Consider the following 26990-nt stretch of genomic DNA (forward strand, 5'->3'; position numbering starts at 1 on the left):
CTCGATCACTATTTTCCTTACTTGTTCCCTGTTTATTTGCATGACAAGGGTCTATAGGTATTAAAAAGAAATATATAAATTCACAGGCATTCAGCCCGTTTCTCTGGTGATATCACACATTGACATGTATTCGGATGCTTCTTCCTTTTCTCTTTCTTTTTCTCTTTCTTTTTCTCCCCCTTTCTTTGTCTCTCTTGCTCTCTTGCTCTCTTTATCTCTCCCCCTCTCTATCTCCCACACTCTCCTGTTAACTTTAGCTTCATGAATGTCAATGCCACTTATGGCATTCATACGACAAATCATTCAGAATATTTGAGGACAAGGGACAATCAAGTGTGGAAGATGAGTTGCTGTGAGTGCAACTGATTGTCCTGGCACATATATGCTTTTCATGTGGGATTTCGCTATTTCACCACATTCTTCAAACAGAGTCTGCTGCTTACAATGACTAAATTCTGGTAAAAAGTAGAGTTTGGCAAGTCACAAAATGAATAGGGAGAGCCAAGTCAGAGAGGAGCCACGGGTCACACCTAGTAATCAGGCGTGAGGCACGAGCTGATCCATCAACCGATAACAGTCTGTGAAAGATGCACCAAACGTTACTTAAAAACAAGGTATATGCTCTTTTATATCTGAAAATAGGTTATTTCTTGAACACGTGTGCTTCGCTTTAGTTCATTATATATGCTGCAGTGGCATTTGTTAATAGTAATACATGCATTTTACCAATGAAGCTTCCATCTCTAGAGCCCTGACAACATGTCCACTCTGGGTGTGTTGGGTTTATAGGTTCTATCACTAATCTGACAAGTTAGCTGAAAATACCGTTGTTAGTTCCAGTATTGTTCAGTGTTGCTTTTACAGGAAGTGTGATCAGGTGCGATTGAATGTTTTTCTTTGTATCTCTTCTTCAGCAAATAAAAATCAACAATGTTTCTTTTCTTTTAATCCACATTTTGCTTGTCTCCCACTGTGTATCCTGGTGCATCATGTCACTTTGCTATGTGTACGGAAGTGAACAATCACTTGAAACAAACACTTTTATAATTCTGCAAATACTGTTATCTATTTTTCTTCTTTACTGCTATTCAGGTCTTCTATCATTGGTATTTCAATGTCATACATAATTTGAATTTTATCTATTTCCGTAATTTATTCCTCTGACTATAACTGCACTGTTCTGCTCTTGTCTATGTCCTTAGAGGGGTCAATATTATTTTTGATGTTCTTAAATTCTTTCCGGAATCTCTGCATCTCTAGGATTATTTCCATGTGAGTTAAATGAAGGAGTGTATTCACTGAGGGCTGTGTGGGATCGAAAATTGACAAAAGCCCTTCTCACTTTCAGTGCCCTTCTATGTTTTCCCCCTGTGTGTTCGCTGATGACTTTGTAGCTCTGATCGTCGACTAAAGCTCTTCCCACATTCATTGCGCTTGAGTGGCTTTCCCCCTGTGTGTGTTCGCTGACGACTTTGAATGTGTGATAACCGACTAAAGCACTTTGCACATTCACTGCATTTGAATGGTTTTGTAAATGTAACTGTATTTGAGCTTGTAAAGCGCACTGCTACCCGTAGGTTTCCTGGCGATGTATAAAGCGCTGGGGAACCCGTCCTGGCTTTCCCTGTGGGATGGTCCCTGCTGGGAGTCCCCAAGGTGGAGCCAGGCATCCCCGGCGTTGATGGGGCCGTTGTGGAGATTAGGCAAGCTAATGCCCAGAGTTGCCGAGTGGGACCCCTGATTAGAATAGGCACCAAAGCGAGAATTATCGAGTCCGCTGACCCAAGTCCACGACCCCTGAGTGTGTTTGTTGATGTTTTCGTAGAGTTGTTAACTGACTAAAGATCTTCAAACATTCACAGCAATAATATAGTTTTCCCCTGTGTGTATTCGCTGATGTGTTTGTAGGTCTGATAATCGACTAAAGATCTTCCCACATTCATTGCACTTGAATGGTTTTTCTCCTGTGTGAGTTCGCTGATGATACCTTAATACTGAAGAGAAGCAAAAACTACTGTCACAAGCACCGCAATGATAGGGTTTTTCCCCTCTGTGTGTTCGCTGATGTGTTTGGAGGTTTTATAATCGACGAAGGCTCTTCCCACATTCATTGCACTTGAGTGGCTTTCCCCCTGTGTGTGTTTGTTGATGTTTTCGTAGGATTGATAATTGACTAATGCTCTTCCCATAATCATTGCACTTGAATGGTTTTTCTCCTGTGTGAGTTCGCTGATTATACCTTAATGCTGAAGAGTTGCGAAACTACTGTCACATTCACTACAATGATAAGGTTTTTCCCCCGTGTTTGTTCGCTGATGACTTTTTAGGTCTGATAGCTGGCTAAAGCTCTTCCCACATTCACTGCACTTGAATGGTTTTCCCCCGTGTGTGTTAGATTATGACTTTTTAGGTCTGATAACTGACTAAAGCTCTTTACACATTCATTGCACTTGAATGGTTTTTCCCCCGTGTGTGTTAGATTATGACTTTTTAGGTCTGATAACTGACTAAAGCTCTTTACACATTAATTGCACTTGAACGGTTTTTCTCCTGTGTGAGTTCGCTGATAAACCCTTAATGCTGAAGAGTCACAAAAACTACTGTCACATTCACTACAATGATAAGGGTTTTCCACGTGTGTGTTCACTGATGAAGTTTTAGGACTGATAACTGACTAAATCCCTTTTCATCAAGACATAGATTTTAACAGGCATGGCTCTCCCTTTGAAGTCAAGTGTGCCCCAGAAATAACCCAGCAACTCAATAGTCACCCCACCTTAACCTATTGGTCTAATGTCTGGCTTCAACAGGGTGACTTTGCCCAGTAAATTACGCTCATAAAATGTTTTTGGGACTAGAGTCTTGAATACTAGTGACTTTTAGCTATGGTCAGCACTTCTTGAAGCAATGGCTTTTCTTTTTGCGACAGGGTGTCTCTCGTTTTGTCGAGTACGCATCCCAACATGAACTGATATCTTAACCGCTCCTCTAAGCTGCACCAAAATTGAACGTGGAAGCCAATTTGTGCAAGTTAGTTATGTACTGTTTGACTGACTCATCGTGCCTTTGCATCCTTCTCCCAAAGTGATATCGTACAAGGACAGTACTCACTTTGGGGAGATAGTGCAAGTCCAACTTTCTGATGCAGATCTCATATTCATTAAGAGTGGCAGAGTCACTATCAGAGAGTTCAGGAAGGTGTTCAAAGAATTCTTGTCCCTCAGAGCAAAAACAATGCATTAACCATGAGGCTTTCCTCTGTGCAATTAAGGAAGTGCCAAAGACACCAGCATAATGTGTGAAAACCTTCTTTCACAAGAGAGGAGGAACTCCTGGAGATGTCAAAAAGAAGGGAGGGGCAGTAACATTTTGCATTATGTACGTACTATGTTTTAACCTAGTTTGAACTTCAGTGATCTGGTTACAGTGCACAATATCCACAAACCTTATAAGCTGAGCGCATCAGCGACATTGTGTGAAACTTCAACAATTAAAATGTTGTCCAATGCGCACAGTCCCAGAAACTTTATTTGCTGTGAGCATCAGCGGAACCATCAGCCCGATTACTGATGGAACATATTTGTATAGGGAGGAGTCACTTTAGTCCGGTGCTCAATTCCATGTGTAGATGTGAGTCTGGTGGTGCCTGATAACTAAAAGGCATATATTTGTTTACATATAATTTCATAAATATATGATTTATTATTCCTATTACAGTGTCTTCTACCTTGAGAAGGTCCATCCTAGACCAGTGTGTGGACAAAACACATGCCGACAAATCGAGGACAAAGGGATTGAGACCTGGTCTAGGAATACTAACAACAAATCCTACATCGAACCTCACCTTTAACTGATGGAACGCAAAGAGCGATATAAAGCAATATACTGAGAAAAAGTAACCTGGAGAATTGCTGCACATTAAAGTAAATTAACTAATAATGAACTACATAACCACAGCTGTGTGACCTGGAAGCCAATTATTTCTCAGTAGAGCCCTTGTTTGTGATCACCTTACAGTGTTCACATTATCATCCGCGCTAGAAGAGATGGGAGCCTGGGGTGTCTGGTTACAGAAGCTCATTTACATACAAAGGGGGTGACAGCCTGTTCACAACGCACAGCACAACTTGTTTACGTAAAGTGCTTCTACACAGAACAGGGTAAAATCGTGTGTCTCTTTTTTCTTTTTCTTCAATATGTCCTGCACCTCGCTCTCTTCTTCTCTTTCTCTCATTTCAATTGATCGTAAATTACTCAAATTCACTATTGCTTTTTCAGCACGGCACAAGTCGGGGGTTGACACAGTTTGAAGGGGTCCCCCCACTATTATCTAGAAAAGGGACACAGTTCCACCTAGCTCTTTAGCCTGCGACTTGGAATTGTTACTTTGTTTCTTGCATCTGCAGACACAGGCCTCAGAGTGTTTGTAACTGTCTGTCCCAGTTGCAGTGATCCCTTTATTTATTTGTGTGAGTGGCGCAAGAGAGGAACAGAGAAATCAGCCCCTCTATTGCTTAACCCCATGGCTGCTAGGCGTTTTCCCGTCCTGTGCTGCAAATTATTGTTTTTCATTGTTTTATGACGAGCTCAGCTCGTCATCAGCACAGCTCAACCGTGCATCATGACGAGCTGAGCTCGTCATAAGCATCGAAAGGGTTAATACACTGTAAATGTGAAACACTTTGGGGCTTAGGGGCTGGATAAAGAACGTCAGGAAACAAACACAAATTAAGAGCCCCTGTGATTTATTCGTTGAAAATTGTTCAAAAATGTAAGTTACAAGTTCCACATATCTGTTTAAAAATATTTACACTTTCAGTCATTTCCGAGTTTAGTTACAAACTGATAGTGGGAAAAACACATGATGCATAAAAACTGATACCAAAATCTTCTTTTTACAATATTTTATGTTTCTTACTTTTTGTTTTTAAAACAGGCCGTCGATCTTTCATGTGAAAATTATTAAAAGGGCCTGATATCACTTCTTGTGACGTCACTACTTGTGACATCATTGTGATTTGCATATGATAATGGGCTCCTTCACTATTTTCCTTATTTGTGCCCTGTTTATTCCATGACATGGGTCTATAGATATTAAAAATAATTATATAAATTCACAGGTGTTCAGCCCGTTTCTATGGTGATGTCACACATTGACAAGTTTTCGGCTGCTTCTTCTATTTGAATACAAATCACCTGCCGTTCCCCCTCCTTCCATTTCTTTTTCTTTTATACCCCCTTTCTTTGTCTCTCTCGCTCTCCGTATCTTTCCCCCTCTCTATCTCCCACACACTCCTGTTAATTTTAGCTTCATGAATGTCACTGCTGGCATTCATATGACAAATCCTGAGGCACATTTCAGGACAAAGGACAATCAGTGTGGAAAACGATTTGCTCGGAGTGTAACAGATTGTCCTAGCACATATATGCTTTTGATGTGGAATTTCGCTATTTCACCACATTCTTCAAACAGAGTCTGCTGCTAACAGTGGCTCAATTCTGGTAAAAAGTTGAGTTTGGCACAGCCGAAAATGAATAGGGAGAGCCAAGTCGGAGAGGAGCCATGGGTCACACTTAGTTATAAGACCTGAGACACGAACCGATCCATTTATTTATTTATTTATTTATTTTTTTCCATTTTTAAAAGCGCGGCAATTACCCGTGGGTGTCTCGGCGCTAACAGCTAAAAGCTAACTAACCAGAGGTTAGACACTGAAACAGTGAATAAAAGTGATCTACGAAGAGTGTCATTGAGAAAACAGCCAGGTCTTTAGCTGCTTTCTGAAGACAATCAAAGATGGACTAATCTTTATGTTAAGGGGAAGGGAGTTCCACAATTTCGCCGCTGCTATGGTGAAACATCTGTCTCCCCAGGTCACTTTCCTTGTTCTAGGAATCTGAAGCATGTGAGCCGTGTTAGAACGCAACGTTCTAGGGGTTGCCAAAGGTTTAAAGGAACTTCTCAGAAATTTAGGGCCCGTGTTATTTATTGCCTTATAGACAATACAAAGGGTCTTGAACTTCGTGCGACTTCTGACTGGAAGCCAGTGCAGTTGGTCCAGATGTCCAGAAACAGAGCTATATTTGGGAATGCCTAATAGAATTCTGGCGGAGGCATTTTGTATTAGTTGCAGTTTGGAAATAACCTTTTTTTGAGCATTGAGGAAGAGGGCATTGCAGTAGTCAGTGCGAGAAAACACCAGTGTGGATATAAGTGTTTTTCCCAAAGCTATGGGAAGATACGGTAAAAGTTTCTTTATTTTCCTTAAGATGTTAAAGGAAGATGAAACTACCGAATTCGCATGATGATGGAAAAGGAGCTTGTTGTCAAATATCACTCCGAGGTTTCTGACTTTACTAACAGGTTGGGGTGGAATTCCCAATTCCTCAGGCCACCATGAAGGGGACCACAAAGGTTGAATATTTCCAAACAGCATAACCTCCGTCTTAGATGAGTTGAGTTTTAAGCAGTTGGAAGCCATCCAACTGCTAATGGCCCTCATACCATTCTTGAAATTTGCTGCGACCGTGGGTCCATCTTTGTGTATAGATAACACCAACTGAGTGTCGTCAGCGTAAGTTGTCAAATTGATGTTATGCTCTTTTATTACCCTCGCTAAGTCCGAGACATAGATATTGAAAAGGGTCGGACTTAGCGAGGAACCCTGAGGGACTCCACAGGGAAGGCTGAAAGTAGGTGAAGTAAAAATTCCCAGCTTGACGGCTTGTCTACGATCAGCCAAGAATGATGTAATGAGGTCCCTAGCTCTATGTTTGATGCCGATGGCCTCGACACAGCCGATCAGAGTTGCATGATCGACCGTGTCGAATGCCGCCGACAGGTCCAGCAGGATCAAGACAGCCTGTCCACCCTTATCCATTGTGGCCCTGATTTCATCTGCCGCCTTGATCAGGGCAGTCTCTGTTCCATGACCTTGCCGGAAACCAAACTGGTTTTCGTCTAACAGGTCATTAATATGAATATAGTCCGATAGTTGTTTATTCATGACTGATTCAAAGATCTTGGCTGGAAACGGCAGAGAGGCAATGGGACGATAACTGGAAGATAGTGTGGGGTCCAGGGATGGTTTTTTGAGAAGCGGCCTGATAATGGTGTTTTTCCAGATGGTAGGATAAGAACCTGTAGCAAACATATTATTGCAGATATGTGTAAGTGGCATGGAAATAATGTCTGGAATGTTGTTGAGTATGGATGGATGACAAGGATCCAGAGGGGAACCAGATTTAATTGACTGAATTAGTTTGTGAATATCTTGTGGATTAGTGCTGATAAATTCAGTAAAAGCTGTCGGAGTCTCATGTAACTGAGAGTCAAAGGTATCGGAAGTTTTCACTTTTGGGCTAAAATCCTTGAATATGGATGTGACCTTTTCGGAAAAAAAGTCGGCCAATACGTTACAGAAATTTTGAGACGTTTCAGTCGAGGGATTAGATGGTTCGGCAAGGTGGTTAACAACTTCGAACAGTTTCTTCATGCTACATCGGGCTTGGTTTATTTGGGCAGTGTAATAGATATTTTTCTCAAGTACTATACTCTGCTTATAACTAAGAAGTGCAGCTTTGTAGGCAGTCTTGTCTGCTGAGTTATAGTTTTTACGCCAATGTCGTTCCTTATTACGACAATATTGTCGTTGAAGTCTAAGGTTTTCGGTGAACCATGGGGCCGAAGGGGTCTTCCTGTTGCATTTGTATGTTTTAGGAGGGGCCAAGGTGAGAAAAGCTTCTTCCAAAATAGAAGTATAGGTAGCAGCTGCAATGTTTGGGTCATGTACAGTATCTATACTTATAAAGGCGTCAGTAAGAATCTGTGCAAGTTGATTAAAATCAAGGTTTTTCCAATTTCTGGAGGTTAAATCAGGGTTTACAGACGTGGTGTAGGGAGCTGTAGTTTTAATTCGAATATCAAATAAAATAGCGAAGTGGTCAGACCACGTTAATGGAAGTATTGCGTTTTTGATAATATGGGGGTTATTAGTAAATATACCGTCGAGCGTATGGCCTGCTTCATGAGTTGGCTCTGTGATCAGTTGTTCAAGACCTACAGCAAGCAGATCATTAATAAGCTGATCAGTATCTTTATCTAACAATGAATCGAGATGAAAATTAAAATCTCCCAGGAGAGTAAAGTATTTATGATCTGCAGATAGCTCGCTCAACTGATTGAGTTGAGAAAGAAAGTTTGAACGAGAGCCTGGTGGTCGGTATAGAAGAGTGCCTGTGAATGTTTGGTTAGTGGTAAGGGTAATCGTGAAAGCCAACGCCTCACAACTAGAATGTTTAAGATCGATGGTTTTTACACGGAGGCAGTTGCGGTATATTATTGCAATCCCCCGCCTTTATGGGCAGAGATGCGATCCTGCCTATGGACGCAGTAATCCTCTGGCATTGCAGCCTTAAAGTGATGCATTGTCTCCCCAGGTCTCAGTCAAAAATAGGAGATCAATAGCATAGTTGTTAAGCAGCTCCAATATGTCAATTTTATGACAGGGGAGCGAGCGGGCATTAACAAGTGCAGCGTGTATAAGTTTCTGGGGATTTGGGGGAATGTGGGTTTGGGTAACCATGCTCTTATTAGTGCACAAAGTGCATAGGAAAGGCCCTCCAATGGGGTCAACTAATAAACAGATCGGAGGCTCATGTACAGTCTGTAATGTATTGTTAAAATAACGGAGTTCGTTAGCAGTGTAAACTATCCTTGGTGAGGGCAGCGATGTAAGGGGAGTGGCCCTGGGCTCTGTCCAGGCTCGGACGGGCGCAGACGGGCTTGGCTTAGGCGCGGCTTCTGCGCGCGCCCGGCGCGCCCTCTGCGCCAGCCCGCTGCGCCGTCTGGAGATAACGCACATTATATAGCTGGTTGAGGAGGGCGTGAGTCCTGCGCGACTAGAGCGCTGACCCCGCTATCCCCAAGATGGCGCCCACCGCTGCCAGACGAGTGATAAAATCGCCACAGACAGAGGTAGGGAAGTATTAAAAAGAGCGTGTCAAGGGTGTCAGAGTGCCTACAAAAATTCCCATTACAATCTCTGATTTAAAAGCCCCCAAATTAAATTGACGAACTAAGTGCAATTTTTGTCTCAGCCTGGTGCAGAAACGCTGAAGAACACAATTAAAACAATCTCAGTATTATGTCACTGGTATAGAGTGATTAGCTCGCAGCCCCAGTCGCAATCACCGGGGAGAGCTTCTTAGGCAACGCGGCCACCGGGAGGCTGGCTTAAATGTACTGGGAGGGCGGGAGTCCTGCGCGACTAGAGCGCTGACCCCGCTATCCCCAAGATGGCGCCCACCGCTGCCAGACGCGTGATAAAATCGCCACAGACAGAGGTAGGGAAGTATTAAAAAGAGCGTGTCAAGGGTGTCAGAGTGCCTACAAAAATTCTCATTACAATCTCTGATTTAAAAGCCCCCAAATTAAATTGACGAACTAAGTGCAATTTTTGTCTCAGCCTGGTGCAGAAACGCTGAAGAACACAATTAAAACAATCTCAGTATTATGTCACTGGTATAGAGCGATTAGCTCGCAGCCCCAGTCGCAATCACCGGGGAGAGCTTCTTAGGCAACGCGGCCACCGGGAGGCTGGCTTAAATGTACTGGGAGGGCGGGAGTCCTGCGCGACTAGAGCGCTGACCCCGCTATCCCCAAGATGGCGCCCACCGCTGCCAGACGTGTGATAAAATCGCCACAGACAGAGGTAGGGAAGTATTAAAAAGAGCGTGTCAAGGGTGTCAGAGTGCCTACAAAAATTCCCATTACAATCTCTGATTTAAAAGCCCCCAAATTAAATTGACGAACTAAGTGCAATTTTTGTCTCAGCCTGGTGCAGAAACGCTGAAGAACACAATTAAAACAATCTCAGTATTATGTCACTGGTATAGAGCGATTAGCTCGCAGCCCCAGTCGCAATCACCGGGGAGAGCTTCTTAGGCAACGCGGCCACCGGGAGGCTGGCTTAAATGTACTGGGAGGGCGGGAGTCCTGCGCGACTAGAGCGCTGACCCCGCTATCCCCAAGATGACGCCCACCGCTGCCAGACGCGTGATAAAATCGCCACAGACAGAGGTAGGGAAGTATTAAAAAGAGCGTGTCAAGGGTGTCAGAGTGCCTACAAAAATTCCCATTACAATCTCTGATTTAAAAGCCCCCAAATTAAATTGACGAACTAAGTGCAATTTTTGTCTCAGCCTGGTGCAGAAACGCTGAAGAACACAATTAAAACAATCTCAGTATTATGTCACTGGTATAGAGCGATTAGCTCGCAGCCCCAGTCGCAATCACCTAAGAAGCTCTCCCCGGTGATTGCGACTGGGGCTGCGAGCTAATCGCTCTATACCAGTGACATAATACTGAGATTGTTTTAATTGTGTTCTTCAGCGTTTCTGCACCAGGCTGAGACAAAAATTGCACTTAGTTCGTCAATTTAATTTGGGGGCTTTTAAATCAGAGATTGTAATGGGAATTTTTGTAGGCACTCTGACACCCTTGACACGCTCTTTTTAATACTTCCCTACCTCTGTCTGTGGCGATTTTATCACGCGTCTGGCAGCGGTGGGCGCCATCTTGGGGATAGCGGGGTCAGCGCTCTAGTCGCGCAGGACTCCCGCCCTCCCAGTACATTTAAGCCAGCCTCCCGGTGGCCGCGTTGCCTAAGAAGCTCTCCCCGGTGATTGCGACTGGGGCTGCGAGCTAATCACTCTATACCAGTGACATAATACTGAGATTGTTTTAATTGTGTTCTTCAGCGTTTCTGCACCAGGCTGAGACAAAAATTGCACTTAGTTCGTCAATTTAATTTGGGGGCTTTTAAATCAGAGATTGTAATGGGAATTTTTGTAGGCACTCTGACACCCTTGACACGCTCTTTTTAATACTTCCCTACCTCTGTCTGTGGCGATTTTATCACGCGTCTGGCAGCGGTGGGCGCCATCTTGGGGATAGCGGGGTCAGCGCTCTAGTCGCGCAGGACTCCCGCCCTCCCAGTACATTTAAGCCAGCCTCCCGGTGGCCGCGTTGCCTAAGAAGCTCTCCCCGGTGATCCATCAACCAAAAACAGTGTGTAAAAGATGCAGCAAACGTTACTTAAAAACAAGGTATATGCTCTGTTATATCTAAAAATAGGTTATTTCTTGAACACCTGTGCTTCACTTGAGTTCATTACATATACTGCAGTGGCATTTGTTAATAGTAATACATACATTTTACCAATGAAGCTTCCATCTCCATAGCCCTGACAACATGCCTACTTTGGGAGTGTTGGGTTTATAGATTTTATCACTAATCCTACAAGATAGCTGAAAATACAGTGGTTAGTCCCTGTATTGTTCAGTGTTGCTTTTACAGGAAGTGTGATCAGGTGTGATTGAAATTTTTTCTTTGTATCTCTTCTTCATCAAATAAAAATCAAGAATGTTTCTTTTCTTTTAATCCACATTGTGCTCGCTTCCCACTGTGTATCCTGGTGTATCATATTGTGTACGGAAGTGAACAATCTCTGGAAACAAACACTTTTATTACTCTGCAAATACTGTTATCTGTTTTTCTTCTTTACTGCTAGTCGGGTCTTCTATCAAAAGCCCTTCACACTTTCAGCGCCCTTCTATGTTTTCTCCCTGTGTGTTCGATGATGACTTTGTAGCTCTGATAATCGACTAAAGCTCTTCCCACATTCATTGCACTTAAATGGCTTTTCTCCTGTGTGAGTTCGCTGATGATACCTTAATGCTGAAGAGAAGCGAAAACAACTGTCACTTTCACTACAATGATAGGGGTTTTTCCCCGTGTGTGTTCGCTGATAACTCCGAAGTTGTGATAACCGACTAAAGCACTTTGCACATTCATTGCACTTGAATGTTTTTTCTCCTGTGTGAGTTCGCTGATGATACCTTAATTCTGAAGAGCTGAGAAAACTACTGTCACATTAGCTACAATTATAGGGTTTTTCCCCGTGTGTGTTCGCTGATGACTTTGTAGGTCTGATAACTGACTAATGCTCATCACACATTCACTCTCAAAACAACACAGGGTCGTGGCTCAAAAAACCAGCAAGGCTAAGCCTAATTAGATAAAGGAACAACACAATTGCCAGTACTGGACAATATTATGAATATTTGCACTGACCTAAACGTAAATAAAACATAAAGGTCCATAAACTGAATTATGTCACTAGTTTATTTGTCACTTTAGTCACTAGTGGAGTAATTTTTCTCAATATTTCTGTTTTTTTTGAATTTGCATATGTACAGATATAATACATTTAAACAAAGTGAATACAAAATACAATATACAAATATACATATTTACATCACATCCAACTCTCAAACCCATACACCCACAGTCATACCAAAAGAAGAAAAATGCATTTAGAACCTAAATGTCAATAATAAATTCTCAAAACATGTCACTGATACCAATTTTATCAAACCCAATTATTTTTGCGAATAACAAAAGTTCTTTTTCCGAAGTAATCAGAAGTTCATGCCACTAGTAGTCGGTATTTTCAATTGACATAAAGGAAAATAAACATGGTCGACGCGTTTCGAACCCCCCACTGCGGGGTTCTCTTCAGGACCAATATGTTCTTAGTCACTTATGTAGTAATCCAGGTCCGCATAAATCAAGAAATAGAGTGCTCTAGGTTGCTGAGGCACAGTTGCAACCTATATCGTGGGTAATTCTAGCTTTTTATTGCATCCTGTGTCACCATTTGGGTCCGAAAGGGAATGATGTGCCGTTTCGGTCACTTCTTGCTATTAGGTCCGCGTCTCAAACAGTCTCGGAATCTGCGATGACTTTGTAGCTCTGATAATCGACTAAAGCTCTTCCCACATTCATTGCACTTAAATGGCTTTTCTCCTGTGTGAGTTCGCTGATGATACCTTAATGCTGAAGAGAAGCGAAAACAACTGTCACTTTCACTACAATGATAGGGGTTTTTCCCCGTGTGTGTTCGCTGATAACTCCGAAGTTGTGATAACCGACTAAAGCACTTTGCACATTCATTGCACTTGAATGTTTTTTCTCCTGTGTGAGTTCGCTGATGATACCTTAATTCTGAAGAGCTGAGAAAACTACTGTCACATTAGCTACAATTATAGGGTTTTTCCCCGTGTGTGTTCGCTGATGACTTTGTAGGTCTGATAACTGACTAATGCTCATCACACATTCACTGCACTTGAATGGTTTTTCCTCAGAGTGTGTTCGCTGATTTCTTTGTAGGTCTGATAATTGACTGAAGCTCTTCACACATTCACTGCATTTAAATGGCGTTTCTCCTGTGTGTGTTCGCTGGTGTCTTTGACGGCTTTATAATTGACTAAAGCTCTTCACACATTCATTGCAAAGGTATGGCTTTTCCCGTGTGTGTTCGCTGATGTCTTTGTAGGTCTGATAATCGATTAAAAATGCTCTTCATACATTCATTGCACTTGAATTGTTTTTCTCCTGTGTGAGTCTGCTGATGATTCCTTAATGCTGAAGAGTCGCGAAAACTACTGTCACATTCACTACAATGATAGGGATTTTTCCCCCATGTGTGTTCTCTGATGACTTTGTAGGTCTGATAATCGACTATAGCTCTTCACACATTCACTGCATTTAAATTGTTTTTCCCCCATGTGTGTTCGCTGATGTCTTTGAAGGTTTGATAATTGACTAAAGCACTTTGCACATTCACTGCACTTGAATGGTTTTTCCCCTGTGTGTGTTCGCAGATGTCTTTGAAGGTCTGATAACAGACTAAAGCTCTTCAAACATTCACTGCACTTGAATGGCTTTTCCCCTGTGTGTGTTCGCTGATGAAATTGAAGGTGTGATGACTGACTAAAGCTCTTTACACATTCACTGCACTTGAATGGCTTTTCTCCTGTGTGAGTTTGCTGATGACTTTGAAGGCTTAATAACTGACTAAAGCTCTTCAAACATTCACTGCACTTGAATGGCTTTTCCCCTGTGTGTGTTCGATGATGTCTTCGAAGGCTTGATAACTGACTAAAGCTCTTCAAACATTCACTGCACTTGAATGGCTTTTCCCCTGTGTGTGTTCGCTGATGAAATTGAAGGTGTGATGACTGACTAAAGCTCTGTACACATTCACTGCACTTGAATGGCTTTTCTCCTGTGTGAGTTTGCTGATGACTTTGAAGGCTTGATAACTGACTAAAGCTCTTCAAACATTCACTGCACTTGAATGGCTTTTCCCCTGTGTGTGTTCGATGATGTCTTCGAAGGCTTGATAACTGACTAAAGCTCTTCAAACATTCACTGCACTTGAATGGCTTTTCCCCTGTGTGTGTTCGCTGGTGTCTTTGTAGGTCTGGTAAGTGACTAAATCTCTTTACACATTCACTGCACTTGAATCGCTTTTCCCCTGTGTGTGTTCGCTGATGTCTTCGAAAACTTGATAACTCACTAAAGCTCTTTACACATTCACTGCACTTGAATGGCTTTTCCCCTGTGTGTGTTCGCTGATGACTTTGTAGGTCTGATAAGTGACTAAAGCTCTTTACACATTCACTGCACTTGAATCGCTTTTCCCCTGTGTGTGTTCGCTGATGTCTTCGAAAACTTGATAACTCACTAAAGCACTTTGCACATTCAGTGCACTTGAATGGTTTTTCCCCTGTGTGTGTTCGCTGATGAATTTTGAGGTTTGATAAGCGACTAAAGCTCTTTACACATTCACTGCACTTGAATGGCTTTTCTCCGGTGTGTGTTCGCAGATGAATTTGGAGGTTTGATAAGTGACTAAAGCTCTTTACACATTCATTGCACTTGAATGGCTTTTCCCCTGTGTGTGTTCGCTGATGAATTTGGAGGTTTGATAAGTGACTAAAGCTCTTTACACATTCACTGCACTTGAATGGCTTTTCCCCTGTGTGTGTTCGCTGGTGTCTTTGTAGTTCTGATAACCTAATAAAGCTCTTGACACATTCACTGCACTTGAATGGTTTTTCTCCTGTGTACGTGTGCTGATTAAGCTTGAGTAGTGATGACAAACGAAAGCTCTCGCTGTATGTGTATGATTCTTCTTTCTTGGTTAGTGTCTGTGGGTCGGGTATATATTTGTCTACATCCCATGACTGTATTTCCTGATGGGCCAACATGACTGATGAAGCACTTGGTTTTTTTTTCACACACTTTATATGTGTGCAGTATTTTACATGTTTGATTTCTGTTTTAATAATAAAATGCAATAGCCACCAAATATTTGCTACACTCCTAATACGTAGAAGGTGTCTTTGTAGGTGATTGTGCCTTTAGATTGGATTATGGCTATGCACGCTTGCGGGTAAAGATGTATCTTCCTTCTGGCCGGTACAAATTGGGACAGTCTGTTGTATTGTAGATTGAAGAACTCCTCTTTCCTTTACCCATCAGTTTTCCGGCTCCACTCTGTTGTGCTCTTCTCTGGTTGCTGTGGTTTGTCCAGAGGGAGTTTACAATTCACCTAGAACACGGAATGATGGCTCGTCTTCATTTTAGAAAACAGAGCACTGCGGTAATCACATCATACCGATCCCATGATCAAAGCTGGTGTTGGACACTTGTTTATCCAGGAGGAGGTTTGTTATTGATGTTTACTTAATTTTCCTAAGGTCATTTCTTCGTCTTGTGGGTGGAGGAGCACAGCTCAGGCTCTTACAATCACTGAAATGCCCTTGATGCTTCATCCGGGATCTGTCAATTTGTGTGCAGGTTCCTCTGTCGCCGACTGCGCTGATGTTTTCCTGAATACTGTAGCTCAATATTTCTGCTATTATTGAAGATTTACAGCATTAGCTTCTTTCTTGATGGTCATTTCATACATTCAAGGCTTGTTTTCTGCTGGATGTAAAGATATTTAACATTACTAAATTGAAACGTAATGGAATGAGAATTCACAATGTTTAACTGGTTGTAAAAGTCATTTTGGGGGAGATTTACCAAATCTCCATGCAATGCAACGCAGCCCCACCGCGTGAGGCCACGCTGCATTGCGCGACAGGGAGGGAGCAGGAGAGCACCATATTTTCAAAGATATGGCTCTCTCCTTCCCTTTCCCTTGCGCCAGCACTGATTAAAGTGGCCCTGCGCCATGCACACACCTTAGCACCAGAGCGCTAGGGTGTGTGTGTGTCAGAGCCCAGCATAGGTTTTGTACAGGAAGTCCACTCTTCCTGTACAAAATACGATGCCTAGACATGAGGGAAAGATTTTCCCATTTTGTATACGTGTTGCACAGTGCAGCATGCATGCAAAGTTAGAAATGGAAGGACAAACTAAAGCATTTCTCCTTCCTTGCACCTAGGTTAAAAGGGTGCAGGTTTCTCACACTAAACCGAATCTACTGTATTTGGTAAATTGGGTTTAGCGTGAGAAACCAATGGTGGTTGCACGGGAACGCCCATGCACCCCCTTGCCAGATTTGAGAAAAAGAGATGGATGAGGCTGGGTTGCAAAATGTCCAGTAACTCTTTGCACAGTATGCAACAAAAGTAACTCCAGTCACACACTTCTTCTTATTCCTTTCCTATTCACTTAAGATCATCTCACATACCAACTCCTGTCTTTACCTTGCTGTTCAAAAGTCACCTTCGACACTTTCAACAGCTCCCTTGGTTCAAGCATTTCTGGTTTTTTCTAACCTGGAAGATTGGAACATTATTGTGAGTTGAGGGGGGTTTCCTATCGCCATAACATCTGTCCATCTCCCTGAAACTAGTGCAGATAAAAGAGCCTGGTTCTGGCCTTGGAAGACAACTTTAAAAAGCAGGTCTTTAGTTCTTCCTAAAGTAGATAAAGTTCTGTAAGATGCACCTCCTTCCAGGGCTTTTGTGCCAAACAGAGCAAGGGGTTCACTGTAAGGCCTGTCCTTTACATTATAAGCGCAGATAAGGCAAACAGACGTTGATTCATATAATTTAATATTCAACGAGATCAGTCATTTAGTACTTATAGAGAATCCATCACAACCAATAATTTACCTGACATATCCCTGCAGCAGATGTGGGCATATTACTCTTTTCCCGCCTTTTCCAACATTACATGGCATCTGGCATGGCGTTATCCGTTTGGGGCCAATTTCAGATACCGCCGGGATTACAACGCTACCGGTCTGCTCTTTTGATACAAATCACGATAAAAGACGCCGGGAACCTTCGGCAGCCGGTTTGTCTTAACCGACATCTATACAGTAAAGACGATCGCATCTGGGACGTTTAATTAAACTACCAACACGTGGCATGTCATAACAACCATACCGCTGAAGATTTTTAAACTTGGATCTAGAGAAAAGCTTCCAACCAGGGACGTTCGTTCCAACAAGTGCCTTTCAGTGCCTTACAGAAACCATTACCGCAGAGAACAGAGTCATTTTTATTTGGTAATTTAATCATCTGCTTCTACCTATATATCGGCACAATCCTTTCCCATGCTAGTATCTGATGTTAACCGTTATAATTAGTCCACCTAGAGATATGATGGTACAGTCCTGAGGAAGACACACCTGTGTCGAAACGCGTAGACAGGAAACCATCTTTTAATATACTTAAAGTGTATTTAATATATGTCTGAATTTATGCATATGCTATAATGCAGAAATATTTTTATCATGTATGTACCAATTCTTATTATTTAATTATGTTTTACAAAAGGAATTAAAATGTATCCTATGTGCAAAATCGTTTGTTGATTACTGTTATTTTGGTTGGCAAATGCCATTTTTAATGTGCTAGTGGTTATAAGAGATTTGCCTGGGTATTATATTCACACAAAACAAGTTGTCCGTTTGGGGCCCAGGATGCCACTTTGTGACCGGATGGGCATTTGGAAGAGCGGGAGGAGGTGTCAGTTATCCACAGGTGATGCAGCATTTCCAGCTTTCCATATTTCTCATATTCAAGTTGACCTAATTTCATGTCCTTCGGCCCCCCAACTGCCTTCTGACTGCACACTCACTCTGTGGGGTTCATCAGAAGTCAGATAACTGCCTCATACTCACACGGCCATGGATCTCACTTCTTCTACAACACTTATTGCAGACAACGGGCCTAGTTAGGAGTTTGTCCAACAGATTATTGTCTCAAAACTAGGGGTGGGTGAAGAATTCCGCTCTGCCGGTGGAGCTCGCGAAGTTTTGCCCACTCCGCACTCTGTGCAGATTTGGTCCAAAAAACCCGATGCAGAACGGAGTTCTTTTCTCAAGCGGTTCGCCAACGGTAAGGTGACGAGCGCTTGTGAGAAAATATAACATGCTAGACCTCCTCCTGGTGAGATTTCTCATTGCGGGAGGTCACGGCAGGTCGCGATCACTCAAGTGTTAAAATCTGCCATTCTTGTTGATGAAGCTGCCATTAGATTAGAATATCAATTAGAGCGGCAGAAAGCAGCAGTGCCCTACGACGTGTAGTGCTGTTCGTGCTGATTTTACAGTGGGGGTTAAACTCTTGGCACTAAAAATCAGTATGAGAAGTGCAACTTACACTCTAACACTGGCGGAAGTCTGCAGAGTACGGCGGAGTTTCCCTGACACTTCATGGAGTTCCGCGGGGTAAACTCTGCAAACTACACCAAGGCATTATCAAAACGTGACAGATATCCTGTCTGGCTTATTATAATTGTTAGAAATGGGATCTCTGGCTGGCCAAAGGCTTGCGCCAAAGTCAGTCAGAGACCACCACTCTAAGTCAGGGCAAGGGAGTTACACACCAAGATAACCCCTGCTCACCCCCTTGGTAACGTGACACGAGCAGTAAGGCTAAACTCGGAGGCTATGGAAGTGAGGCGTTTGCGCGCGCACCCAGCAACAACACCCAAGGCCCACCACAAAGGAAACTCCACACAAGGTTATGTATAAAAATAGCCTTTGTATTGTAGCAAACACATTAGAAAAAAACACACACTTTGCAATGTGCCAACAGGCACGGGCAGAATTTACAGGGGATATATGTACAGGACAGGGCCACTTGGACCACTGTCAGGAATAGGCACTTTTAGAACTAGAATACTTGTTAGAATTAGCACTTAGGCATAGAATATAAAATCACTGTAGCACAAAATAGAACATAGAGCACACAACCAGTAATCACTGGTAACAGTTAATTACCACCTACGCAACCATAACCACCTTAGGAGAATCACGCAGGGAACCAGGACCTCACTAGCAACACCTGTACTAGGAAGAACAACCACCTAAGTATCACCATACATTTAGGGGTATAGGAATAAAAGCATTACACATGATGCATAAAAATACATTCAGAGGTGCAGGAAAAACACATGCGCAGAAATCACATAGGCCACAAGCCGTGGCTGTCCCCAGGCCAACTGGCCTCTCTGGGGCTAGGACGCCCTGTGTCCCAAATGTCAGGGCAGGCTGCGCAGGCAGCCAAAAGAAGAAACGCGCAAGAGTTCCTAAACGAAGCAGCTGCCCACTAAGTGCTGGGCAGCTGTAGAACTTGAGGCTGGCACCATCGTGCCTCCTGGCTCTCCTCGGGGTGCAGATCAAGCAATGGGGCCCAAGAGCACATGGGAGCCTTGTGGGGTCTGGGACCAAACAACTGGGCCCTTAGGAGCCTTGTGGGCACGGAAAACACTGTGCCCCCTTTGAGCCTCGTGGGCTCTGATCAATTAAATGCCCCTGGAGCCTCTCCGGGCTCTCAACAATATTGGGCCTTCGTTGGAGTCCCCCTTCTGGAGACTCGAAATAGAGAAATGCCCCCTGAGCCTTTCGGGGCTCTGAAAGAAATGTGCACCGTCGTTGGGAGTCCCTCCCTGGGGGACTCGAGATAGCAAAATGCTCAGGAGCCTCTCGTGGGCTCGAACAAAGGTGCAGCAATTTTGGGGGAGTGGCCCTCTGCCAACCGGGGCTGCTCTCAGTTACTGAGGATCTAGTGGAGCCTCTCAGACTCTGTGGACATGCCAGGAGTTCTCCCCTGCCCTTCAACACTCACCGGGCTCTGCTGCGGGGAGGCTCCAACGTCGCGCTGCATTTCCCTGCTGCCGGGATTCCAACGCTGGTCACCATGGGGCTCTCCCTCACTCATGGGAGCCCCGTGGGAGAGTCCAAACACCGGCTTCTGGCTTCTTCTCGAGTCGAGTGGAGGCGGGGTGAGCTCCCGTCCTCCCGGGCTATCAGGACGCCTCTCCTCACCACCTTGCACCGGAGCGCAGGGTGGGCTCCCGTCGACTTCCGGTTTTGGCACCAAGTACTTCCGGGTCACGGCTGCGGCCAATAGCAGCGCGGCCCTGGGGTGTGGAGGTGGGACAGTGCCTCACAGAGGATCCCCAGGCCGGCGGCGGTGATCTCGGGGGTCAAAGCGAGGGGTAGGTACCCTCAAAATCAATAATAAAGCGAGGTGGGCACTCGCTTGGGGGGAACAAAACAGCACCAGGTCCGTGGCGGGGTGGGCACCCGCCAGGGGCTTAACTTGGCAATTAAGCGAGGAAAATGCAGGGTGGGCACCGACTATGAACAGAGAGCACTCCCAAGGCGCTAGGGGGATAATTACAGCGCTCCCAAGCGCTAGTGGCAAAATAAAGCTCTCCCAAGCGCTTGATGCCCAGAAGTCCAGGGCAAGTCACAGCCAAAAAGTAATTTAGGAGGTGGGGGGACAAGAGCCAGCTCACAGGGTCCTCCTAGGCAGGGAGGCAATCCCCAGTGGCGGTCCTCCTGGCACCCAGCAGCAGCATCCTTCCTCAAGAAAGGATCCAGCAAGAGAACCCCTTGTAAGAGGTCACAGCCTCTTTTTATACAGTAAATCCCTTTGTCTCAGGGTGCAGGGTGGGGGAAAAACCAGTCGCAGCTGGTTTTGGAGCACTTTGTTTTCCTCAGCCACCCTTTCCTTTCACTGGCTTGGCTAGGGACATTAGACGCACCACAGGGGGCGGAGCCAGCATTGTGTGGGGAAAGCCCATCCCTATTCATGTCCCAGGTGTACTCTTCCCTCCCATCACTCATTCTAATCTCAACACTCACCACCGGGGCAGACCCATCATGACTTATGGAGCCTAGCTCACCAGCCAGCTCCTGCCAATCACAAGCCAGACACAAATTACACAAACATGCCAACTTCTAGAAGTGGCACTTCCACACTAGACACAATCACGCCGCATACATCATTGCGCGGCATTTAATCACACAAGTCTGCACATACCAAACTCGAGCCTGCACACCCCACGCATCAGTAACTACCAGGGTCACAGACATTCCACATGCATTCCTATGGGAGGGCAGGCCAATCTCACCACACGCACGCAGAGTGCGCACGCACTTTCCACTGGGACACAGTGAAAGTGCGCAGAAGCTAAAAATCATTATCACAAGGTCACATACCAAAAGGAAAAAGTTCAGGGGTGAACGTGCCAGAAGGGCCAAGTCCAACAAATTGCCACAGAATGTAATGCAATTTTAATGGGGCGGGCAGGATACCTGTCACATTTGTGATGGAATAAACCATCCGCTGAAATATAAATCAGGCATTTGGTGTACATTGCGTCCAGCGTGGCTAGCTGGGCTTGAAGCATCTTGTGGTTTGTGGGGTTCACACTGCGTTGAGGTCACCGCCAGGCAGACCTTCCGTCAACTGTGCCCTGTGCAGATCTTCCTTCCAGGCAGACCTTCTGTCAGCTGCGCCCTGTGCGAATCTTCCTTCCAGGCAGGACCTCCGTCAGCTGAACCTTGTGCAGATCTTCCTTCCTGGGAGGACTTCTTTCAGCTGCGTCCTGTGCAGATCTTCCATCCAGGCAGGACCTCCGTCAGCTGAGCCTTGTGCAGATCTTCATTCCAGGCAGGGACTTCGGTCAGCTGTGCCTTGTCGTGCAGATCTTCATTCCAGGAAGGGGCTTCTGTCAGCTGTGCCTTGTGCAGATCTTTCTTCCAGGAAGGGGGTTCGGTCAGCTGTGCTTGTGCAGATCTTTCTCCAGGCAGGACATTTGTCAGCTGTGCCTTGTGTAGATCTGCTTTCCAGACAAGAGCTTCTTTCCTCAATGATCAGTTCAAAGGTCGGGAGAGGTAGAACTGGTCTAGGTCATCTTCTTTATTGAAGTACAACTGGTCAAGCCACAGAGCTCGTGCTCTGAGAGGACAGGTTTTCTGAGCTCCATGGAACATTAAGACAGTTCTACCGCATCCAGCACATACTACAAGACTCCAAGAGTCAACGCTACAAGTGCTGCTCCAAGGTTTGATTCAACCACTGTATCTGAACATCCCCTGGTACATGCCAACTAGAGAATAAACATCCTGCCTGCACCAGCAGAGTGCAGAAAGCTTTTCAAGCAACTCGAGGTAAATGGACTTTCTCTATCTGTCGTAACTGAAGATGTTAATCCTTGGTAACATCAATCCCCTTTCCGCAGACACAAACCATGAAGTCCGTATTGCATGAAGCTCTGTGGTTCTCCCCCAAAAGAAGGCCCTCCACAAATTGCTGACATTTTCTTACACCCCCTGAAAAGCCGTGGCAACACGCAGACCAACTACAGACCAACTACACCCCCTCAGGGATCACCCATCCATCTGCCAGGATCAAGACTCAGATCTTTCAACCTTCTCTGGTACCGTCTTTGGAACGGCCCATCTCTGGGATTCATGGAAGCTCCACACTCAGTGAACTCAGAGTTGCCATTTAAAACCATCTCATGAGAGTGGGAGAAAAGAACATTAAGTGACACACACTGCACAGAAGTGTAAATAAATCTACTATTATCGTTCCATGTACCATTGTCCTACTGCTGATGTTTCGACATGGATGTTTTGCCATCTATCACAGCAGCTTCTTCATTTCAGTATCAGTATCAAAATTCTTTATTTGGCACTTCAAGAGATACCATAAAAGTACATAGAAATCCTTTAAAAACCACATTAAACAGATAAAAACCGTTACATTCGTACATTTCGAGGGTTTCCCAATGTCCCTTCTCCATTTACAGGGTATTAAAATCATTTATTTCTCTCGTATTCCTTAATCTCATTGCCACCTTAATAAAACTCAATATACAAGACAGTGTGTAAGCATCTGAGGCCTTCTTCAGAAACAATAGGGCTACTTTGGCGTGTTTAAATTTAGCTCGTTTCAGAATTCCCACTAGGAACTTGCGCCTGGGGTATGAATAAAATGGGCATAACAGTACAAAGTGATGGGTATCCTGCGGAGACCTATTGTCGCAGCCGCAGGTACCATTCTGCTCCACCGTTAAACTAAAACCAGAAGGAACAGACAATAAATGGTGCAACGTGTTAAATCTAAAACGGGTCATATAAAATCTGTCCTGTGCAATATGAATCACTGATAAATAGCGTTCCGTTCCACTTTCCGTTTTCAATAGTCTGTAAGACACAACCGTGGATTTACGCTCTTCTGTAACCTCCCTACTCCTGGTTGTCCATTCCCCAAACAGTTTTTTGACCATTGTCTTGTTCTGGGCATTAAGGGCTTCAGGCGCGGTGAAAACGTTCTTACATCCAATGGCCTCTAAGGTGTCTTTCACATATTTTATCCATGGGATGGAACTCCCTTTGTCACGATTCAGGCAGTCTTTGATGATTTGCCTGCTCAGTCCGGCCTCAGGGTTGGACCAGATTTTAACTCATGCCAGGAGCGGCCTGATCTTAATTTGGTCTTCAATGTAGGATTCACCCAATTCCTCATGTATAATATAAGATGGGGTACTTTGTGGTACTTTCAAGATCCTTCTAAAAAACTTTTTTTCTTCTGCTTGGACCTGGTGTGTGTTTGCGAAGCCCCAAACTTCCGACCCATAGGCAGCCTTTGCGCAGCATATTGATCTGTACAGATTCATCACTCGGTCAGGGGACCATCTACCCAGTCTTCTTCCATAGCCCATTATAGCCCCTGTCGAGGCCACCAATTTTGCAGCATGTTTGTCTACCAGGGATTTAAACTTTAGGAGCCCATCAAAAAGTACCCCTAGGTAAGGGAAGGACTGGACCAGGCCTATTTTATGGGGGCCAATCTTAAAAACAAATTTCTTATTTGGTCTTGCCCCCGCTAGCATAACATGTGACTTGTCCAGATTTGCTGACAGATCGAGTGTGGCCATAAAACTTACAAAGCCATCAATCAGCCCCTGGAGCCCCTGCGGTGTTCGGGCTAGCAACACCGCGTCATCTGCGTAAAGCAGGACGGGAATAGGGCGGGAGCCTATTTGCGGGGAATTCACTCCAAGTTTACAAAGTTCCCTATCCAGGTTGCTGATATACAAAGAGAACAGAAATGGAGCTAAAATGCAGCCCTGCCGCACTCCACTCGTACATGGGAATGGTTGGGTCTTGCTTCCATCTTGGTTATAGCGGACAGACGCTGATGTGTTCCAATGTAGGGCCTTAAGGATGTCAACTAGGTCTGGTTCCACCCCTAGGTCTATCATCAGGGCCCATAGTTTCTCCCTATTCACGTGATCGAAAGCCGCTGAGAGATCCATCAACCCTAGATAGACCGCCTCCTTGCTAGCTATGGTGTACTTTGCAGTCAAGAGGTATAGGTTCAGGCACTGATCCGTGGTTGACCTTCCTTCCCTGAACCCATATTGGATGTCTGTTATTTGTTGGTTCCTATCTGCCCATTCTGAGAGGCGTTTTAGGATAACGCGACCCAACACCTTTGCCGTAACATCAATAAGGGATATTGGGCGATAGCATTGGGGGTCATCCCGGTTCCCTTTCTTAAAAATAGGTACGATCGTTGCCGAAGACCAAGAGCGCGGAAGACCTGCCTCTACTGCCGCATTCAAGACCCTCGTGAGAATCGGAGCCCACAGTTCCACATTGCTAAGGTAGAGGTCGGGGGGTATGCCGTCAGGGCCAGGTGCTTTGTTTTTAGTAAGCCCAAGAATTGCCCCTTCTACTTCTACCAGGTTAATCTCTAGCCGTGCAGTTAGCTTTAGCCTCTGCCCTTCATCGCAATTTGTTTCACCTGTATGATTATACAGGTTCTGGAAGTGTGCCTGCCACTGCTCGGGTAGGATGGTGTTCAGGATTTGTGGGGAGTCTGAGTCTTGGAAGCAAGGATTATTTATAATTTTCCAAAACTTGGACTGGTCTCTTCTCTCTGCCGCCTCCCTTAAATACTCCCAAGCTTGACTTTGGAGGCTAGCTTTGTGAGTTTTTAGCGTCTTTTTATATGTCAGTCTGCTTTGGGCTAATCGAGTGTTCCCTGGGACGCTGTTTAGGCTATTTTTGAGGTCTTTATGAGCCTTTGAGCATTCTTTATCGAACCATCGAGGTGTAGTGGCTCGTGCCCTGGTATTGGTGGTCTTTAAAAGCCCATCGATGAGGTGTGCCATCTCCTCGAAAGCGGTCACTACCGCTACTCCCTCTTTATTTAGGTCGAGGCATGTATTTATTGCCTCTGACCCTGTAGTTATTAGATATTTATAAAACTTATCCCCGTCTATTTTGGATCATCTAAGCCTTCTCCCTTTGTCTGTTATCCTTTCTGTCTTATCTACTCTGGGTAGTGCGTTCCTAAGTTTTAAACATTTTAGCTCCACCACCAATGGGTTATGGTCGCTAAATATACTATTTTCAATTGCCGCCCTACTAACCCATTTTTTAAGTGTAGAGGAAACCATAATACAATTTTTGTACGAGTGACATCCCCTTCCCTTAAAAGTTGGGCAGGGTTCTCCAGTGCTACTTATCTCGATCATGTCCATTGTGTGGGCCAAATTGTATCTTTTCATTACCTTGTCTATATCCCGCCCCTTTGGGGAGTGTACAAAGTCAGGCCCATTCTCCACTGTGCATCGTGACCAATCTTTATTTATTGGTCTTAAATTCCCACAGAGGTGGCAATTGAAGTCACCGACAAGGATGCAAGTGGGGCGACTGCTGCTTTTGTCTCCAATAGCTGGGCATTTAGGAAAAAGTCTAATTCTTTTGTTACGTTTCCCCTGCTATTTACGCCCACAGCATTGTACCAGTTTACCAGCAAGATGTTTAACCCTTTAGAGCGAAGGCCTATTGCCTGTATGTTTTGCGATTTCTAGTTGTAATTGGACCATACCCCTTCTATCCGGAGATCTACATATATAAGTAGCCCTCCCACCGCTCTCCCTGAAGAAGACCTTTGTGCAGGAACTGGGAAGCAGTTATACCCTTCCATGGTAAAGTGGTTAGAATCAATCATCCAGGTCTCCTGTAGACATATAACTTGAAACCTGGTGATGTATTCTCTCCATTCCTGAACATTGTATTTGGCAGCAAGTCCTGCTATGTTCCAGAGAACGATTTTGAGTCCATCCTGCCCGTCTGGTATGTTTACCCCGGACCCAGATGGGTAATTGGTCCTGTCTCCCTCAGCTATAGTTGTACCATTTGGGACAAATACAGTGTCTAGCTTGGTCCCTTCTATTAACTCTGCGCTGAACGCGTCCCTCATATCTTTCCTCGGTGCCTCAGTATCTGTGAGCTGGGTTTCCCATTTTTTCTCTTGTTTGCCCTTCTCACTACATCCCTCTCTCAATGTGAGCTTTTTTATAAGTTTTTCTTTGGGAGATTGAGATGGAGACTTTCCATCCCATAGGAGTCAATCCACCTCCTCCAGTATGCTGAACCTGTTCTAGTGGGCTTGTAATGGATTTATGAATTTGTGTGGGAAGGGGCCCTCCCTCAGTGCTCGCCACTTTTCCATTCTGTTTGGTGGACCATAGTGGCCCCTCCTACAAGGAGCCCTGTTAGGGTGAGCTAATCTCCAGGGTGGGGTGGAATAGAAGTATGACAGGTGTAGTGGATGTATCTGAGTGCCGGGTCCACCCGTGGGGGCATTGCAGATGTAACTCACAGCAGAAGGATCCCTAAAGTTTATTACTATAACGTCTCCTGCCACGGTTTTTGGTCCCTCCCCAATCCACTCCACTCTTCTGACAGTAAGTATTTCCCCTGAGATGTTTGAGGGTACTGGTCTGTTTGCACTTAGCCATTGCATGCACTTATTTTTTAAGTCGGAGTGATTTTCTCTTCTCCCTTCCTCTA

General features: G+C 44.5%; 1 protein-coding gene across 1 annotated transcript; it reads right to left on the minus strand.

Annotated features, from left to right (window-relative positions):
* Positions 1–207: 207 nt before the first annotated feature.
* On the minus strand, positions 208–15833 carry LOC147737354 (uncharacterized). Its single transcript, XM_086925081.1, has 3 exons — positions 13549–15833; positions 12806–12947; positions 208–2066 (listed from the first exon to the last, which is right to left on the minus strand). Exons 1-3 carry the CDS (start codon positions 15118–15120, stop codon positions 1849–1851), a joined length of 1932 nt encoding a protein of 643 aa, XP_086781207.1. The 5' UTR covers positions 15121–15833; the 3' UTR covers positions 208–1848.
* Positions 15834–26990: the final 11157 nt, after the last annotated feature.

The sequence above is a fragment of the Lissotriton vulgaris genome, chromosome 1_1 (genome assembly GCF_964263255.1).
Source record: "Lissotriton vulgaris chromosome 1_1, aLisVul1.2, whole genome shotgun sequence".
Lineage (NCBI taxonomy): Eukaryota > Metazoa > Chordata > Amphibia > Caudata > Salamandridae > Lissotriton > Lissotriton vulgaris.

Coding starts and splice junctions, on each gene's coding strand:
- LOC147737354 (XM_086925081.1), bottom strand. CDS start 15,120: ATGTTGGCCCATCAGGAAATACAGTCATGGGATGTAGACAAATATATA. Junction 12,948..13,548: donor AAAGTCATCAGAGAACACAC/ATGGGGGAAAAA, acceptor ACGGGGAAAAAC/CCCTATCATTGTAGTGAAAG. Junction 2,067..12,805: donor ATTATCAGAGCTACAAAGTC/ATCGCAGATTCC, acceptor ACCTCCAAACAC/ATCAGCGAACACACAGAGGG.